The 21,257-nt window shown below is 42.3% G+C and overlaps 1 protein-coding gene across 1 annotated transcript in view; it reads right to left on the bottom strand.

The window, feature by feature from the left end:
* Nucleotides 1-20,110, bottom strand: part of ABHD5 (abhydrolase domain containing 5, lysophosphatidic acid acyltransferase) — a 43,080-nt gene extending 22,970 nt beyond the window's left edge. Inside the window, exon 1 of the mRNA XM_038741648.1 lies at nt 20,065-20,110. Coding sequence (XP_038597576.1) covers nt 20,065-20,084 — 20 coding nt within the window. The 5' untranslated portion in view covers nt 20,085-20,110. The remainder of the gene's footprint in view (nt 1-20,064) is intronic.
* Nucleotides 20,111-21,257: the final 1,147 nt, after the last annotated feature.

Genomic DNA, 21,257 nt, shown 5'->3' with positions numbered 1-21,257 from the left:
CAATAGCACCAACTCATTTGCTATCAAATTCAAGTGAAAATATCCAGTAATCAGACACTTTAAGTGGAAGTAAGAGCCAGACAAGAAAATGGAACAAGCTTTTTTTGTTCTAATTTTTTTTTTAATTTAGCTCTTGGGAAATCTTCAGAATGTTTCGGAAATTTGTTTCCCAAAACATATTCAGGAATAGTTGCCAGAGGCATAAGCTTATCCAATGAGATGATAAATTGATGATGATGATGATGATGGTATTTGTTAAGCGCTTACTATGTGCCAAGCACTGTTTTAAGCGCTGATATATACCCATCCCCTAAATAAACAAACCCACATTCATTCAATCGTATTTATTGAGTGCTTACTGTGTGCAGAGCACTGTACTAAGTGCTTGGAAAGTACAATTCGGCAACAGATAGAGACAATCCCTACCCAACAACTGGCTCACAGTCTAGAAGGGGGAGACAAGGGCACATGGCAAGGGCACAATATTTTCTGCTGAAATGTGGCTTTGTTTTATTATGTGAGCTCTGTGTGGGACAACGTCCAACCTGAATATCTTCTTTCTACCCATGTGCTTAGTACAGTGCTTGGCACAAAATGCTTAATATCATCATTATTATCATTTCATAGAAGCAGTGTGGCCTAGTGGAAAGAGCACAGGCCTGTGAGTCAGAGGACCTGGATTCTAATCACAGCTCTGCCACTTTGCCTGCTGTGTGACCTTGGACAAGTCACAACTTCTCTGGGTCAGTTACCTCATCTGTAAAATGGGGATTAAGACTGGGAGCCCCACATGGGACATTATGATTAGCTTGTGTCTACCTCAACATTTAGCACAGTGCCTGACACCTAATAAGTGCTTAAATACCCATTTAAAAAATAGAACGGAAAGGAAGAGAATCAGTTTACCCCAAACTTTTTTTTTTAATGGTATTTGTTAAGCACCTACTATATATGCCAGGCACTATACAAGCTAATAAGGTTGGATAAGGTAATAAGCTAATAAGGTAATAAGGCTCGCTTTACTTTATCCTTCCTTCCTCCCTCCTTTCCCATCTACTTCCCTCCTCCTTTCCCATCTCCTTCCCTCCTCATCTCCTTTCTCCTTCCTTCCTCCTTTCCCTTCTCCTTCCCTTCTCCTTTCCTCCTTTCCCATCTCCTTCCCTTCTCCTTTCCTCCTCCTTCCCCATCTCCTTCCCTCCTCCTTTCCCATCTCTTTTAGACTGTGAGCCCACTGTTGGGTAGGGACTGTCTCTATACATTGCCAACTTGTACTTCCCAAGCGCTTAGTACAGTGCTCTGCACACAGTAAGCGCTCAATAAATACGATTGATGATGATGATGACACAACCCATGTCCCACTTGTGGCTCACAGTCGTAATCCCCATTTTACAGATGAGGCAACTGCAGCACAGAGAAGTTGTGATTTGCCCAAGGTCACAAAGCAGACAAGTGGGGAAGTCAGGATTAGAACCCAGTTCTTTCTAACTCCCAGGCCTGTGCTCTACCTACTAAGCTACACTGCTTCCCCCTCTAAACTGTAAGCTCATTCTGGGTAGGGAATGTGTGTCTTACAGTGTTACACTCTACTCTCCCAAGTGCTTAGTACAGTCCCCTGCACAAAGTAAGTGCCAATAAATATGACTGACTGCTTCTCTCACACTATAAACACTTGGTACATGAGGAAAGGCAAAGACTTTGCTTAATTTAATTTAAGCCCAATGCTTAATTTATGTACAATATGGGGCTTGAGTGGGGATTTTGTCAGGGAAGTAAGAGAGCAGTTTTTGGGTTCTGTACTAGGCCTCAGAATCCCAGCATTTCCCCTTACTAAGCACACCGGAGGCAGGGGGACTACACACTATCACAAACATTTGTGAAATGTTACCGATAAATACTGATTTAAAAGTTGTCAATTGTTTTCTTCAGCAAATACTCTTCAAACAGTTGCAATCTCTTTCGCTGGAAAGAACCAGAGGTCATGGCAGAAAAACAAAAGCTTAACATGACAGAACAAGCTGTCATCTACTGTTGCTCCAGTGACCTTGTAACAAAAACAATGCAAACAAAAACAGCATTTTTCTCAATCTGCTTCTAATGGGAAGGGGGACTCATCAGTAAGCAGGTAATAATACCTGACTCTCCCTCTCTCAGGAAGGTTGAGGGCAAAGGAGATCACAGATTTGAACTCCTGCTCAAAAATGGTGAGTTGTAGTAAACAAGGTGTCTGTATTTTTTATTTAGTTATGATTTCTAGCAATAGAATCGAATAATGGAGATATCACTAAATGTTCTACAGAATTAACGGTCAGTTAGTGTTATTAAAATGCTTACAAAATATGTGAAGCACTGTACTGGGAAGAACAGAAACATGAATTCTGACTTTTTTTTTAAAAAAAGATAGTATTTATTAAGTGCTTACCATGTGCCTGGCACTTGTCTAAGCATTGGGGTAGATACAAGCTAATCAGGTTGGACATAATCCATGCCCCATATGGGGCTCACCATCTTAATCTTTATTTTAAAGATGAGGTGACTGAGGCACAGAGAAGTGACTTACCCAAGGGCAAACAGCAGACAAGTGGCAGAGCTGGGACTAGAACCCAGGTCCTTCTGACTCCCAAGCCCATGCTCTAATCAATCAATCAATCATATTTATTGAGCGCTTACTGTGTGCAGAGCACTGTACTAAGTGCTTGGGAAGTACAAGTTGGCAACACATAGAGACAGTCCCTACCCAACAGTGGGCTCACAGTCTAGAAGGGGGAGACAGAGAACAAAACCAAACATATTAACAGAATAAAATAAATAGAATAGATATGTACAAGTAAAATAAATAGAGTAATAAATATGTACAAACATATATACATATATACAGGTGCTGTGGGGAAGGAAAGGAGGTAAGATGGGTGGGCATGCTGCTTCTCATGTCTCAAAAGCAGTATCTAAGGGTTGGGGAAGGATAGACAGAGAAAAACTCAAGTGACTGAACTGTATTCACTGGACATCCCCTCTCCTCCATGGTGACCTTGATGAGGGACAGAGACACACCAGCAGATAGCTACTAGCTTTAAGAGGCCTCTCTAAGCCCCATTAGAAAATTACCCCTTTTTGCTGGATAAATCTTTAAAGTTTGTTCCTTGCAGGTGTAGATGGGAGCTAGCATGGCCTAGTGGAAAGAGCACAGGCTTGGGAGCCAGAGGATTATCTTGTCTTTACCCCAGTGCTGGGCACATAGTAAACACTTAAATACCACAAATATTATTATGACTGTATCTATGTACCTTTATTTAGACTGTGGCTCCTTCAAAGCCATGAACTGAATCAGTGTCCCTTTAAAATCAGATACCTAAAACTGGTGTTAAGAATGGGACTGCCTGACAGTTGTTGGCCAGGAAAAGAAATATGAATCTAGTTTACTTCTAGAATGCAGAAAGGATGCACAGAGCCACTCTCTTGCATGGCCATGGTGCCTAAAGACCAACATCAAGTAAGAGTACACTTTACTATTTTCTCACCTATGCTGCATACTTCCTCTCCTCTAGCTCTTCCCCCCAACAACCCCTTGAAAAAAGCCCAGGCAACTGGCTCAGGTTTCAGTGCGCTGAGCAAAGTGAGGGCCTGAATTCTGGACTCATCCCACAGAATTTCCACGATGAACCAACCTTCGGGGCCCAGAGCCGAATCTTTCCCTGAAGTGGACCAATACCCCTTCCAACTTTATGATTCTATGTGAGGGACCTACCCTTTGGGTAGGAAGATGCAACCTGTATATATGTATATACGTTTGTACATATTTATTACTCTATATATATTTATTTTACTTGTACATATTTATTCTATTTATTTTATTTGGTTTATATGTTTTGTTGTCTGTCTCCTCCTTCTAGACTGTGAGCCCACTGTTGGGTAGGGACCATCTCTATATGTTGCAAACTTGTACTTCCCAAGCGCTTAGTACAGTGCTGTGCACACAGTAAGCACTCAAATACGAATGAATGAATTCTCATTTTCCAATTCAATCTAACCACCCCCCACCCCATTCCTTGATGTGAATTTGAGGGAAATAGTGTGCTGAGAAGTGCTTTGTGTTAAAGGAAGAAAAAAGCTCCAATAAAGGAAAAGCAATTCATAATAGGGAGAAGACCACAAGAATCACAAAAGGACTTTTCAGGGATCCAGAATAACGTACCCTAGGAAGCAAGCTGAACGATGAGGACCCTACGTTGTGCAAAAGGGGGGAAAAAAGTGATCAAGGAAACAACAGCAGATTAGTAGTTAAAAAGATAAACACCATGAGCAGTTTGATGCCAATATTTTCTGAAATATACTTGAAAAACCCTGAGGCTAAGGGTTGTTCTGAAGGAGGCAAAAAGCCTCAAAGGCAGAATCTCTGTGCATGTTTGGATGAAGCACTGAAAAAATACTATTTAAGTCTGCAAGAGGAGCAAGGGGTTTACTTTTATACTTTCATTTTTATTTCTAAGTCTGGGAGGAGAATTTCATGTCTGTGAAAGCAAAAGGCAGGCGGGCCCTGGGGTGAGCGGGGGCTAACACAAGCTTGAATCACCTCCTGTAGACCCCAATGCGATACAAACGCTGCTAAAAATCAGAGGATTTGAGTCTTTTCTTAACTGATAGGGGTGTAGTTAGGATTCATCAATAACTGCTGATAGCCAAGTGGATAGGGACACTTCCATTCCCTGTTAATAATGATAATGATGGTATTTGTTCAGCGCTTACTATCTGCAAAGCACTGTTCCTAGGAATGTTGTTCCTGAGTATTTCCTGTCATCAGTTTAAGGGCTCCGCCTCCCCTTCCCCCCATCCTCTTTCCAGGAATGCTGCCCCCACCATGGAAGCACCCAAGCTCCACCCCACTAGGATCAAAGAGAAGCAAAACAGTGTTTGTAAATATTTGAAGTGTTGGGGACTCAGCTCCTACTGGACTGGGGATAGGAGAAGAATGGGGCAAGGAGTTAGTCTTGATGTTCATTTGTTTGTTGTTGCTTTTTCCCCATATTTGTCATCCCCCCTCTGGACTGTAAGAACCTGATGAGTAGGAGTGGTCTTCAGGTTTGTTTTTTTTAATTGTTCCAAGATATCTAGAACAATGATATGCACAAAGTAGGTGCTCAAACATGAGCCAAAAGGCACAGTCCATCGGTAAAGTCATTCATTTATTCATTCAATCATATTTACTGAGCGCTTACTGTGTGCAGAACACTGTACTAAGCGCTTGGGAAGTACAAGTCGGCAACATCTAGAGATGGTCCCTACCCAACAACGGGCTCACGGGCTAGAAGGGGGAGACAGACAACAAAACAAAACATGTAGACAGGTGAAACCAGTCTCCACTGGTTTCAATGGAAGACCTGTACACCTGGAGTTGGACAGTAGGAAAATTGGACTTGTTCACAGGTTGACTTCGGAGGAAGTGGACCCTAGTCTGCCTAAACTTCCTGAGGTAATAACAAATTTAGACTAATGAAAACCAGCATGGTTGACAGTAGAGAATTGGACTTGTTCACAGGTTGACTCGGAGGAAGTGGACCCTAGTCTGTCTAAACTTCCTGAGGTAATAACAAATTTAGACTAATGAAAACCAGCATGGTTACCGTTGGCTATAAAGCACTCAATCATCTTGCCCCATCCTACCTCCCTAATCTATCACAGCCCAGACCACACACTCTGCTCCTCTAAGTGCCAGTTTACTCACTGTGCTCCAGTCTCGTCACTGACCCCTGTCCCACATCCTCCCCCTCCATATATGCCAGACCACCACTCTCTCCACCTTGAAAGTATTATTAAGGTCACATTTCCTTCAAGAGGGCTTCCCTGATTAATCCCTCTTTTCCCTGGCTTGCACTTCCCTCTGCATAGTCTATGCACTTTGATCTGTGACTTTGGACATTTGATATTCAACCCCGCCAACCCCACAGCATCTTTAAATTACGTATTATAAATTCCTTATTGATTCCTATTAATCTATCTCCCTGTCTAGGCTGTTGTAAGCTCATTATGGGCAGGGAATATGTCTGCTAATCCTGTTGTACTGTACTCTCTCAAGTGCTTAGCACAGTGCTTTGCATCAAGGAAGTGCTCAATACCGTAGATGGATTGATTGGTCTAGATAGTGTATTTAGCTTCCATTTGTATGGGGAGAAGAGGATACTTGAGGTGAAAGTGGTATTAAAAACAGATAAAAGCGTAATTGGAAAATTAAGCACTAGAGGAAAGTGGACCATTTCCACAATCAATCATATGTACTGATCACTTACTGTGTGTAGTGCACTGTGAGCAATTGGGAGAGTACATATATTATAACAAAGTTGGTAAACCTGTCCCCTGCCCACAACAAGTTTACAGTCTAGAGGACAAGTAACCAAAAATGGGACAAGCCAGTTGGGTTGTAAAACTGAATAAAGTGAGAGTAATGTGTGAAGGTGGCTTTAGGAACACACACACAAAACACGGAAACAAGTGGAAGACATGGTTTGTTTGCCACCTCAGAGCTTTGAGAAAGTACATTTCCATAATTTAATGCCACTGGTCTAAGGTTTTCTTGTTTGTCAAATTCATCAATTGCTGAGCTCCTACACGAGGGGTGGCCAAACTACCTCTGAGAAGCAGCATAGCTTCGTGGATAGAACATGGTCCTGGGAGTCACAAAGTCCTGGGTTCTAACTGTGGTTCCACCACTTGTCTCCTGTGCGACCTTGGGCAACTCACTTCACTTCCCTGTGTCTCAGTTACCTCATCTGCAAAATGGGGATGGGAGCTCACAGTTTCAGCCCGTGTCCAACCCGATTTGCTTCTACCCACCTCAGCGCTTAATACAGTGCCTGGCCCACAGTAAGTGCTTAACAAATATCATATGTATTACGATTATTATTATTCAGGAGCTCTCAGCCGTATGATGTTTGGGGCTTGTGGCAAACAACTTTCCACTTGTGGAAAAACCTCCCAGAAGCAAATACTTGGGTTATCAGATAGGTTTAAGACCCAATCCTAGCAGGTTTTGCTTGGAGCCCTCAATTGGCTCACTGATAATGTTTAGCCACTCAAAGATCCAAGTCCCCAGCTTTAATCCAGGGGACCACTTCTGAGCTTTTAGACACTGGAAAGGAAGCAGGGAAGGAACCTCCGGAAACCGTATCTATTTAAGAGCTATCCTGGTGACAATTTAGAGACTCTCCAAACAGGCTATTAACCTGAAGCAAATTATGCTGCACTTGCCTTGTTAAAAGGCAGAGGCATAACAACTACTTCCCCTTAGGGTGGTTACCTTGACAGACTTATTTGGAAAAAGACTTTCCTGGGGGAGTTGCTACATTAAGGATTTCCAATTTTAATATCCTTCCAGTTCACAAATATTTATCAATCAATCGTATTTATTGAGCGCTTACTGTGTGCAGAGCACTGTACTAAGCGCTTGGGAATTGGAGCTTTTTTCTTCAACACAAAGCACTTCTCAGCACACTATTTCCCTCAAATTCACATCAAGGAATGGGGTGGGGGGTTGTTAGATTGAATTGGAAAATGAGAATTCATTCATTCATTCGTATTTGAGTGCTTACTGTGTGCAGAGCACTGTAGCGCTTGGGAAGTACAAGTCGGCAACATATAGAGACAGTCCCTACCCAACAGTGGGCTCACAGTCTAAAAGGGGGAGACAGAGAACAAAACCAAACATACTAACAAAATAAAATAAATAGAATAGATATGTACAAGTAAAATAGAGTAAAAAATATGTACAAACATATACACAGGTAAATTCATATACATAAAATATACATAAAATATTTATGTTTTCTGGTCACTTCTGTTTTTTAGCCGAGGCATATGACAACCTATAGTATTACTAAACCCAAATTGCATAATCCAGAAGGGCTGTGAAATGGTAGGGAATACTCTGACTTCACAGTATTTCAATAAAAAAAAAAGACACATAAACCTGGCTGTTTTTCGTAAGCAACTCTTGGCTATTTATTGTAAAAAACATGTTTCTAATTAGGTAGAAGACAAATAATAGCTTTTACCATGTTTTGATCTTACATTGAATACCATTTAAAATAGTCAACCCTTTTAGGACTAGTATTAAACTAGAAAAAACAGTAGCTCTTGGCTTAAGGCAACTTCCTATCATCTTAATTAAATATCCTGCTACTGGAAGGCATGGGTAAAGGCATGACTCTTTACTGCATTGTAAAGAGTCATATAAAGAACTAAACCAAGGTCAGAAAAATTAATACAGCTATATTGAGGGTATCTGTACTTATAGCTAGACAAACATAAAGCAGCAAATTAAAAAAAAAAAACAACTTTGTTGTCTTAAAAGGCCCAACCACATTGGTGATTTCCAACAGAAAAGGCCCATTTTGTGAAGATTAAATTGGTTAGCATCCTAAAGACCTGACTAGCTCTAAGTGCCTTTTGCTCACATCCCAGGGATAGTTTTAGAGTAAACATAACAAGCTAGTAAATTTTGATTGTGCAGTGATGGAAAGTTGAGGTTGGCGCATTTCAAGTTACTTTTGTCTTTAACTCAGTTGAGTCTCATTTTTAGTCAAGGTGAGAAGGTACCGCACTTTAGTTCAGCACAGGCCAATATAATAGTGGTATCTGGTTTCTAGACTGTGAGCCCGCTGTTGGGTATAAAATGTTGACTAAAATGTAATTAATAATAATAATAATGGCATTTATTAAGCGCTATGTGCAAACTTCTAGACTGTGAGCCCGCCTTCTAGACTGTGAGCCCGCTGTTGGGTAGGGACCGTCTCTATATGTTGCCAACTTGTACTCCCCAAGCGCTTAGAACAGTGCTCTGCACACAGTAATCACTCAATAAATACAATTGAATGAATGAATGGTTTACTAAAACCAGCCCATAGTCGACACTGGTGGTAACACAGCTTGAGTCATCACTATTTTGAAGAGGAAGTGTTCTGTAAATTAAATTCACATGCAAGGAACAGGAACCAGCACTTGTCATCCCAAGGTAGTGGTGAAACCTGGGGTGGAGGAGGGGAGAGGAACAAAACCAAGTAGAGGCGAGGCACCTAGCTTCTCCTACATTTAGAAGGGGCTTGCCTTATTTTTTTCTTCCTAGATACTATCCCTCATGAGGCAGCAGTTCCCCAAGAAGTAGTTTTCAGTTTTATAAAGCAAGAAAGCCATGGTTTCCCTCCTCTGTTTCCTTCTCTCCCCACCCCTGCCCCAAGTTTATCACCACTCAAGCAGGACTGAGCAATTGGATGTGTCACGGATCTGTGTGGAAGTTCAGCTGGGAGGGTTACACAGAAGAAACGTGCTGTAAACACATGCACTATGTTCTTGCCTGTGACGCATACTCACACAATAAAATTCACCCACATTTTAAAACAGATGAGAAATGAACTTCAACTAATCACTACAAGAACATTCATTTAATCCGTAATGGCTTCTCTAATAGAGGAAACAAAACACTTTATAGTTTAAATTATTTTTCATCTCATTTATGATCAAAATGTGATATACAGCTTGACAGGACTTCTATTTTTACTAAAGTCCTGAAATTTCAAAACGTTATACTATTTGGTAAAGCCTTGACATAGCAACAGGTGGCAACATTCAGATGATGAGAAGCAGCGTGGCTAAGTTGAAAGAGCCCGGGGTTTGGAGTCAGAGGTCATGGGTTCAAATCCCAGCTCTGCCACTTGTCAGCTGTGTGACTTTGGGCAAATCACTCAACTTCTCTGGGCCTCAGTTCCCTCATCTGTAAAATGGGGATGAAGACTGTGAGCCCCCCATGGGACAACCTGATCACCGTGTAACCTCCCCAGTGCTTAGAACAGTGCTTTGCATTCATTCATTCAATCGTATTTATTGAGCTCTTACTGTGTGCAGAGCACTGTACTAAGCGCTTGGGAAGTACAAGTTGGCAACATATAGAGACGGTCCCTACCCAACAGCGGGCTCACAGTCTAGAAGGCGGGCTCACACTCTAGAAGTTTGCACATAGTAAGTGCTTGATAAATGCCATTATTATTATTATTAGTAGTAGTAATTACATTTTAGTCAAAAATCCCCCTAAAATAAACTAAAAAGTATTTGTTTCATCCAACTCTCCCTCTGGGTTCTTTAAAATTAGAAAGGGGGCTAATGTGTCTTTGGCTCATACCTATGCTGTGGGATTAGTAAGGGAACAATTGAGGTAATATATGCTTTTGTTCTCCCCCAGATCCCCTGTGGAACCAGAAGGGCAGCTTGTTCTATCATTTCCTTCCCTTTTTTGTAAGAAGTGAAAATCTGCTTTATTTTTTCCAGTGGTACAATTATTCTGCTCCTGCTGTTTTAACTGAGAGAGTAGTCAGGAATTCTGTAATTTCTTTGAGGACAGAGATCATGTCTACTTACTCTGTTGTACTCTCCCAAGCTTAGAACAGTGCTCTGCAGTCAAGCAATAAATACCATTGCTTAATTGGTGTATTACAGTAAGGTTGAACAGAATTCTCACTTCAATTCTGCTTTTCCCCCCTCCCCTTACAAATAGGCATCCCACATATCCCTTGACATTCAAATCCGATTCCTTCCTGAAGCTCTCTCTGAAGCCAAATTAAGCCTCTCAACTTTGGCTCCATTCCATAATTCAATCAATGGTATTAATTGAGCACTTACTAGGTGCAGAGCACTGTACTAACTTAAGTGCGTGGGGAGAGCACAGGACAGAGTTGGTAGATATGTTCCGTGCCCACAAGGAGCTTAAAGTATCAAGGGGGAGGCAGACATTAAAATAAATTGCAGATATGTACATAAGTACTGTGGTTAATGTCAAGTGTTCAAAGGGTACGGGTCCAAGTGTGATGCAGAAGGGATGGGGAGTAAGGGAAATGAAGGCTTAGTTGGGGAAATTCTCTCAAAGGAAATATGATTTTAATGAGGTTTTGAAGGGGGGGGAGTGATGTTCTGTCACATGAAGGGGGAAGGAGTTCGCGGTCTTAGGGAGGATGTCAGCAGCGATAGATGACATGGAGGAACAGCGAGTAAATTGGTTTTATAGGAGCAAAGTGTGCAGACTGGTTGTAGGAAATCAGCAAGGTAAGACAGGAAAAGGTGAGCTGAATTAAGTTCTTTCAAGCAGACGGTAAGGAGTTATAGCTTAGCGGAAGAGCCACAGCTACGATTCTCTCTTCTTCCCAGCCACTGGAGCTCAGGGGACTCTCTCAGAGTCATCACCCACAGAAAAGGAAAGAAGCAGAGCTCTAGGCTTAGCGCATCCATCCACACAACATTTTCCATTCTGAGCCACATGTCTCAGCATCTAGACTATTTGACCTTCTGTCCTAGGAACCACCTCCAAAGAGGTGGGGGATGGGGAAATCCACAGGGAAGGCCAAAGAATCTAGTTCCCAGACCTGTGGTTTTCTCTTGCTAATGACATTGGGAGGCAGCATAGCCTAGTGGAAAGAGCGTGAGCTTCAGAGGACCTGGACCGGCATCGTGGCTCAGCCACTTGTCTGCTGTGTGACCTTGGGCAAGTCACAATTTCTCCCGATCTCAGTTTTCTCATCTGTAAAATGGGGATTAAGACTGTTCCCTCCTCTGCAAAATGGTGATTCAACACCTGTTCTCCCTCCCACTTAGACTGTGAGCCCCAGGTGGGGCCTGATTATTTCATAGCTACCCCTACGCTTTGTACTGCTTGGAACACAGTACGTGCTTAACCAATACCACAAGTATTAAGAGGCAGCTTGGCCTAGTGGAAAGAGCAGAGGACCTGGAGATTAAGATTGAGGAATGGCGACATTGCCTAACCTATCTTCTATTTACCCCAGAGCTTAGAACAATGGTTGGCACATACTATGTGCTTAAATACTACAACAGTAACAACAACAACAACAGGAGGTTCTCATTTTCAATCTATGCACTGGGGCTTACAAGGGTTCTTTTAACTGTTGCAGGGGGGAGGTATATATAGTTGATCACTTGGGGGAAATACAGTAGAGCTGGTAGACATGACCTGTGCCCGCAAGGAGCTTACAATTTAGTAGGGACATAGACAATTACAGATACTGGAAATGGCGGAGAATAAGGATACATACAGAAGTTCTGTGGAGTTAGCGAATGGCAGGGGGAGGTAAGGTAAATTACAGTGCTTAAGAGGATACAGACCTAAGAGTAAAGATGACTCAGAAGGGAGGGAGAACAGAAGGGGGGAAAAAAATCACCAAGGGGAGAGTAATCTTTTTCAAATCTATGTGCAGACAGGAATAGCTTCAACTCATCTGAATACTAGAACTCTAGATGCCAGTATGCCACAAACAGAAATCCTTCCACACTTAAAGCAATGTAGCATTATAAGCCAACCACCTTCTGGATAGAACATTTGGCAGGCAAGAGTCCACTATCCCTCAATATTCATAAGACCATTCTTAACTACAGAGAACAAAATAGCCCAACAGTCATTTAAATGACAGCTATGTTAGGGCTTTTCTTTCAGACAATCATGTGATGAAACTACATTCCTTTCCACACCCTTACCCCAGGTCTTTCTTCCCCTCCCCACCGAATTTTCAACTGTTCTGGAATCAGCTCCAAACTGCAAAGGTCACCCAACAGGCTGATGTAACTAAGGCTATTTTTAGTTCTGAACTACTTTACCAAGCTCAGTTACTTTTTGGGCAGTTCCAAATGTCCACTGGAGGACTAATTCTCTGGAAAAGACACTAATGGTAGGAAAAGTCCTGGGAAAGTGCGGAAGAGGTAGGCCAGCAGCTAGACGGATAGAAACCATAACTACGATAAGGGAAGAACCGTTAGCAAGGTTGCGGATTATGGCAGAAGACAGGACTTTCCTGGACAAAATATATCCACAGAATAGCTGTGAATTGCAAACGACTCGACGGCACTTGATAATAAATATCCAGGGATGAACTAGAATTTGTCACAATTCAGGAGACAACTCTTCTTGCCATTAAGACTGAAACAATCAACGAATTTCAGATACAGAACCAAAAGTTAGCCTAAAATGGGTTTACATCAAGTAGCATTTGTAAGACTGATGTTGCAAAAAACGGAATGCAATGGGCTCCAATCTCTTCTTTCCCCATTACATGGTCCTAGTAATTATCCTGACCCCAGCTTGACAGTAGAATTCTATTGACCCTGGAAAGTTTGATATTTTTCAGAACATCCCCAGAGTGCAAAGTGACTAAAGTGAACTTGGCAATTTCTAAATCTGTGCATGAATTCCATAAGACACAATCTATTCAAATGAGTAGTCCAGAGACCCTCTATAATCCAAAGAGCAAGAAACTAATCATGGCCCCAACACTTGTCTGCTATGTGACCTTGGGCAACTCACTTCTCTGTGCCTCAGTTATCTCACCTGCAAAATGGGGATGAAGGCTGTGAGTGTCACGTGGGACATGGATTGCGTCCAAACTGATTAGCTTGTATCTACCCCAGCACTTGGAACAATGCCTGGCACACTGTAACCTCTTAACTAATGCCATAAAAGAATTAATTTCCAAACATCAGCCATAGATCCCACTTACATCACAGCTTTTCAGTATACTGATTCTTACAAAGAAAATACTGTTGACTTGCAACACTTGTTGATTGCTAATTGGCATGTTGTAATGACAAGCCAGATGACTGAAATCGCTGCATCTTTTGGTGTTCCACAGCTCCCAGTAAAATACTTTTCAAAACCCATATAAATTGGCTCCACTGTTTGAACTGCATATGTCCTTCAATAAAAAGTGTCCACGCATTACTAGCAGCAGCAGGATAGGAGAACATCTGAAAAAATGGACCCAATTTTCCTAGAGCCTAAAATTACTCCATAGGGGCAAATAAGGTATTTTGGGAAGTGCATTACCTCTGGAGAATTTAGTGCATCATTACTGTAGTGTAGGTAACATACAGCGGTGGACCTCCAAGTGCCTTATTTGCTCTCAGGGAGCAACTTAATACATACGGAAAATTTGGCTTAATATTAGATTACAAGTACTCAGCCATAGGAGTTGCCAAGATCTGGATTAACTCTAGGCTCAGAAACAAGTTAATTTTTCAGCACAATAAAGGGGACTGTATTTTCCATCCTCAGATATTTTGATGAAAAAATAATAAAGTGTAACGAGATTATTAGAGTTCATTTTCCCCCCCCCATTGCTTACATTCACTGCATACAAGTCAAAGGCACTTTTGAACCCTAAAGTGTAACCAACTGTAGGTACTCAATTGTGGGCAATATTCCTTTTCTCACAAACAATTCAAAAGTCAGGGTGCCAGTTCCCCATCCGATTCTTTCCTCACCAAGTCCCTGGCTTTTCCCTCTTTACTAAGCATTCCATTCTCCTATTCTAGTTCCAGTTCTCAGGGTGCTGAGCTCCCTACCTCTTTTCCCTTTAAGTTCCAGTGTGAACTCTTGATTTTTACTTCTTCCTTCACTCCCTGCTGAATCACTGCAGCAATGGCCTAGTAAAGAACACAGGCCTAGCCATTCAGGGGATCTGGGTTCGAATCCTGGCTCTGTGACCTTGGGCAAATCACTTAACTTCTCTGTGGTTCAGTTCCTTCATCTGCAAAATAGAGATTCAATTTCTGGGACTGTGAGCCCCAAGTGGGACCTGATTATCTTGTAGCTACCCCAGTGCTTGGAACAGAACAAAGGCTTAAGAAATAACACAATTATTAAGAGGCAGCATGGCCTAGTGGAAAGAGCATGGGTTTAGGAGTCAGAGGACATGGGTTCGAATCCTGGCTCCATGACCTCGGGCATATTACATAATTTCTCTGTAACTCAGTTCCTCATCTGCAGAATAGGGCCTCAATATCTGTTCTCTCGCCTACTTTCTGTGAGCCTTAGGTGGGAACTGATTATCTTGTATCTACACCATCGTTTAGTACAGTGCTTGACACATAGTAAGCACTTAAATAACACAATTATCATTGTTATTGTGTCCTACCGGAGATTTCCTTCTCACCCTATTTCTTTAGGTTTGGAAAGCCGGGATCTGGGAACATGTTCCCATACAGTTGGAAAACCGGGACCAGATATGACAGAAGAGTTTCCATATGTAAATCAATCAATCAATCGTATTTATTGAGCGCTTACTGTGCGCAGAGCACTGTACTAAGCGCTTGGGAAGTACAAACAAACACCTCCCCACCCCAAAAACAAAAAAACCTGGAGAGTAGACTATTTGGTCAATTTGGGCAATGGAAAGATCAAAGAAGCATGGCCTATTGGATAGAAGAAGGGCCTGAGAGTCAGAAGGTCATAGGTTCTAACCCCAGCTCTGCCCCTTGTCTGCTGTGTGACCTTGGGCAAGTCACTTCACTTCTCTGTGCCTCAGTCCCCTCGTCTGTAAAATGGGGATTGACACTGTGAGCCCTGTGTGGGCCAGGGACTGTGTCCAACCCAGGACAGTGCTTTGCACATAGTAAGCGCTTAATAAATGCCATTATTATTATTATTATTACCTTCTATCTACTCCAGTGCTTAGAACAGTGCCCGGCACATAGTAAGTGCTTAACAAATACCACAATAATTATTATTAGTATCATAATAATAATAATGACATTTATTAAGCACTTACTATGTGCAAAGCACTGTTCTAAGCACTGGAGAAGATACAAGTTGATCAGGTTGTCCCATGAGGGGCTCACAGTTTTAATCCCCATTTTACAGATGAGGTAACTGAGGCACAGAGCAGTGAAGGGACTTGCCCAGAGTCACACAGCTGACAAGCGGTGGAGCGGGGATTTGAACCCATGACCTCTGACTCCCAAGCCTGTGCTCTTTCCACTGAGCCACGCTGCTTCTCTAAATAATAATGTTGGCATTTGTTAAGCGCTTACTATGTGCAAAGCACTGTTCTAAGCGCTTGGGGGGGGATACAAAGTGATCAGGTTGCCCCACGTGGGGCTCACAGTCTTAATCCCCATTTTACAGATGAGGTAACTGAGGCTCAGAGAAGTGACTTGCCCAAGGTCACACAGCAGACATGTGGCGGAGCCGGGATTCAACCCCATGACCTCTGACTCCAAAGCCCGGGCTCTTTCCACTGAGCCACGCTGCTTCTCCTACCATCATCATCACGCTATCATCATCAGTGCTACTTAAAATTATTTTGGGAAGAGTCAGGATCTGTTTTATTGTTTTCTTTTTGTAAAAGGGGCCTTACGTCGTCTCCAAATACTGCACATACATGACACACCACGCAGTGAATCAACTGTCATACCTGGGCTGTGTGTTCACCGTGCTGATGCGGCAGATGACTATTCCAGAAGGATGCGGATTAAAAAGAACTGCACAACATAAATCAAATACGGGCCTCACATTCTTCCCCCAGGTGAGTAGGTCTGAAGGCAGCGACAGCGCAGTACTTTTGAAAAAACACCAAATCTGCCCCAAGAAGCGGCGGCCTCTAGGTATTCATTCATGCAATCGTATTTACGGAGCACTTACTGTGTGCAGAGCACTGTACTAAGCGCTTGGAAAGTACAATTCAGCAACAGATAGAGCCAATCCCTACCCAACAACGGGCTCACAGTCTAGAAGGGGGACACAGATAACAAAAGTAGACAGGTGTCAATATCAACAAACTAGATAAATAGAACAAATGTATATATGTTTGTACATATTTATTACTCTATTTATTTTATTTGTACATATCTATTCTATTTATTTTATTTTGTTAGTATGTTTGGTTTTGTTCTCTGTCTCCCCCCTTTTAGACTGTGAGCCCACTGTTGGGTAGGGACTGTCTCTATATGTTGCCAATTTGTACTTCCCAAGCGCTTAGTACAGTGCTCTGCACATAGTAAGCGCTCAATAAATACGATTGATGATGATGATAGAACTACAGATTTATACACATTTATCTCCCCCACTGTACTAAGCGCCTGGCACATAGTAAGCCTTTAGCAAATACCATAATCATTACTACGGGGCCCATTGTGTCTATTTGTACATATTTATTACTCTATTTTAATGACGTGTATATAGCTATAATTCTATTTATTCTTGATGCATTGACACCTGTCTCCTTGTCTTCATGTCTGTCTCCCCCTTCTACACGGTGAGCCCGTTGTTGGGTAGGGACCGTCCCTATATGTTGCCAACTTGTACTTCCCAAGCGCTTAGTACAGTGCTCTGCACACAGTAAGCACTCAACAAATACGAAGCAGCGTGGCTCAGTGGAAAGAGCCCGGGCTTTGGAGTCAGAGGTCATGGGTTCAAATCCCGGCTCCTCCAACTGTCAGCTGTGTGACTTTGGGCAAGTCCCTTCACTTCTCTGGGCCTCAGTTCCCTCATCTGTAAAATGGGGATTAAGATTGTGAGCCCCCTGTGGGACCACCTGATCGCCCTGTAACCTCCCCGGTGCTTAGGACATAGTAAGCGCTTAATAAATGCCATTATTATTATTACGGTTGAATCAATCAATCAATCGTATTTATTGAGCGCTTACTGTGTGCAGAGCACTGTACTCAGCGCTTGGGAAGTACAAGTTGGCAACATATAGAGACAGTCCCTACCCAACAGTAGGCTCACAGTCTAGAAGGGGGAGACGGAGAACAAAAGCAAACATACTAACAAAATAAAATAAATAGAATAGATATGTACAGGTAAAATAAATAAATGAGTAATAAATACCATCATCATCATCAATCATATTTATTGAGCGCTTACTGTGTGCAGAGCACTGGACTAAGCGCTTGGGAAGTACAAGTTGGCAACATATAGAGACGGTCCCTACGCAACAGTGGGCTCACAGTCTAAAAGGGGGAGGCAGAGAACAAAACCAAACATACTAACAAAATAAAATAAATAGAATAGATATGTACAGGTAAAATAAATAAATGAGTAATAAATATCATCATCAATCGTATTTATTGAGCGCTTACTGTGTGCAGAGCACTGTACTAAGCCCTTGGGAAGTACAAGTTGGCAGCATATAGAGACGGTCCCTACCCAACAGTAGGCTCACAGTCTAGAAGGGGGAGAGGGAGAACAAAACCAAACATACACAATAAAATAGAATAGGTATGTACAGGTAAAATAAATAAATGAGTAATAAATATCATCATCATCATCAATCGTATTTATTGAGCGCTTACTGTGTGCAGAGCACTGGACTAAGCGCTTGGGAAGTCCAAGTTGGCAACATATAGAGACGGTCCCTACCCAACAGTGGGCTCACAGTCTAAAAGACTAAAGTCTTTTAGACTCAAAGTCATCATCAGTCATCATCATCAATCGTATTTATTGAGCGCTTACTGTGTGCAGAGCACTGGACTAAGCGCTTGGGAAGTACAAGTTGGCAACATATAGAGACGGTCCCTACCCAACAGTGGGCTCACAGTCTAAAAGACTAAAGTCTTTTAGACTCAAAGTCATCATCAATCATCATCATCAATCGTATTTATTGAGCGCTTACTGTGTGCAGAGCACTGGACTAAGCGCTTGGGAAGTACAAGTTGGCAACATATAGAGACGGTCCCTACCCAACAGTGGGCTCACAGTCTAAAAGGGGGAGGCGGAGAACAAAACCAAACATACTGACAAAATAAAATAAATAGAATAGATATGTACAAGTAAAATAAATAAATAGAGTAATAAACATGTACAACCCTATATACATATATACAGGTCCCTACCCAACAGTGGGCTCACAGTCTAAAAGGGGGAGGCGGAGAACAAAACCAAACATACTGACAAAATAAAATAAATAGAATAGATATGTACAAGTAAAATAAATAAATAGAGTAATAAACATGTACAACCCTATATACATATATACAGGTCCCTACCCAACAGTGGGCTCACAGTCTAAAAGGGGGAGGCGGAGAACAAAACCAAACATACTGACAAAATAAAATAAATAGAATAGATATGTACAAGTAAAATAAATAAATAAATAGAGTAATAAACATGTACAACCCTATATACATATATACAGGTCCCTACCCAACAGTGGGCTCACAGTCTAAAAGGGGGAGGCGGAGAACAAAACCAAACATACTGACAAAATAAAATAAATAGAATAGATATGTACAAGTAAAATAAATAAATAGAGTAATAAATATGTACAACCCTATATACATATATACAGGTCCCTACCCAACAGTGGGCTCACAGTCTAAAAGGGGGAGGCGGAGAACAAAACCAAACATACTGACAAAATAAAATAAATAGAATAGATATGTACAAGTAAAATAAATAAATAAATAGAGTAATAAACATGTACAACCCTATATACATATATACAGGTCCCTACCCAACAGTGGGCTCACCGTCTAAAAGGGGGAGGCGGAGAACAAAACCAAACATACTGACAAAATAAAATAAATAGAATAGATATGTACAAGTAAAATAAATAAATAAATAGAGTAATAAACATGTACAACCCTATATACAGGTCCCTACCCAACAGTGGGCTCACAGTCTAAAAGGGGGAGGCGGAGAACAAAACCAAACATACTGACAAAATAAAATAAATAGAATAGATATGTACAAGTAAAATAAATAAATAAATAGAGTAATAAACATGTACAACCCTATATACATATATACAGGTCCCTACCCAACAGTGGGCTCACAGTCTAAAAGGGGGAGGCGGAGAACAAAACCAAACATACTGACAAAATAAAATAAATAGAATAGATATGTACAAGTAAAATAGAGTAATAAATATGTACAAACATATATTTACAGGTGCTGTGGGGAAGGGAAGGAGGTAAGATGGGGGATGGGGAGAGGAAGGAAGGGGCTCAGTCTGGGAAGGCCTCCTGGAGGAGGTGAGTGAATGAATGAATGAATGAATGAATGAAAACGCCACAACGAGGAGTGGCGCCCCCCCCACCCGCGCGGAGCACCTGACGCGGGTCACGTGACGGCCGCCGGCCAATCGGGTGAGCCCCCCCAGGTGCGGCCGGTCCTCGAGGCCGTTTCGGGGGCGCGCGCTGGGGATGCGCCCCCTGCTGGGGGCCCCGGGTGGGCGCGCGCGTCCCCGAGAGGGCGGGCGCGCGCCCCGGCCCCTCCCCTCCCTCCCCCAGCCCTGGCCGCCCGCTCACCGCTCATCGGGGTCCGCCATGCCGCCTAGCCCCGGCCGACTAAGCGCGCGCCCCGGCCGCCGGGGCTCTTTAATAGCACGCCTGCGCGCGCGGCCGGCTGACGTCACTACGCGCGCGCACCCGCCCGCAGAAGGAGCCGGCCCTCGGCGGCGCGCGCGCCTGCGCACCGCGGCGGCGATGACGTCACTGGGGGGGGTCGTGCTCATCCTCCCCCGTTGCTAAGGACGGGGCCTTAGTGACCGGGGCTTGTTCCACCGTAAAATCATCATCATCAGTCGTATTTATTGAGCGCTTACTGTGTGCAGAGCACTGGACTAAGCGCTTGGGAAGTACAAGTTGGCAACATATAGTATATATGTTTGTACATATTTATTACTCTATTTTACTTGTACATATCTATTCTATTTATTTTATTTTGTTAGTGTGTTTGGTTTTGTTCTCTGTCTCCCCCTTTTAGACTGTGAGCCCACTGTTGAGTAGGGGCTGTCTCTATATGTTGCCAATTTGTACTTCCCAAGCGCTTAGTACAGTGCTCTGCACACAGTAAGCACTCACTAAATACGATTGATGATGATGATGATATCTATTCTATTTATTCTATTTATTTTCCTTTGTTATTCTGTTTGGTTTTGTCTCCCCCTTTTAGACTGTGAGCCCACTGTTGGGTAGGGACCGTCTCTATATGTTGCCAACTTGTACTTCCCAAGCGCTTAGTACAGTGCTCTGCACATAGTAAGCGCTCAATAAATACGATTGATGATGATGATGATATCTATTCTATTTATTTTATTTTGTTATTATGTTTGGTTTTGTCTCCCCCTTTTAGACTGTGAGCCCACTGTTGGGTAGGGACTGTCTCTAGATGTTGCCAATTTGTACTTCCCAAGCGCTTAGTACAGTGCTCTGCACATAGTAAGCGCTCAATAAATACGATTGATGATGATGATGATGATATGTATATACGTTTGTACATATTTATTACTCTATTTATTTATTTTACTTGTACATATCTATTCTGTTTATTTCATTTTGTTATTAAGTTTGGTTTTGTCTCCCCTTTTTAGACTGTGAGCCCACTGTTGGGTAGGGACTGTCTCTAGATGTTGCCAGTTTGTACTTCCCAAATGCTTAGTACAGTGCTCTGCACATAGTAAGCGCTCAATAAATATGATTGATTGATTGGGAAGATAAAT

The sequence above is a fragment of the Tachyglossus aculeatus genome, chromosome 2 (genome assembly GCF_015852505.1).
Source record: "Tachyglossus aculeatus isolate mTacAcu1 chromosome 2, mTacAcu1.pri, whole genome shotgun sequence".
Lineage (NCBI taxonomy): Eukaryota > Metazoa > Chordata > Mammalia > Monotremata > Tachyglossidae > Tachyglossus > Tachyglossus aculeatus.
This window is presented reverse-complemented; position numbering and strand designations above follow the sequence as displayed.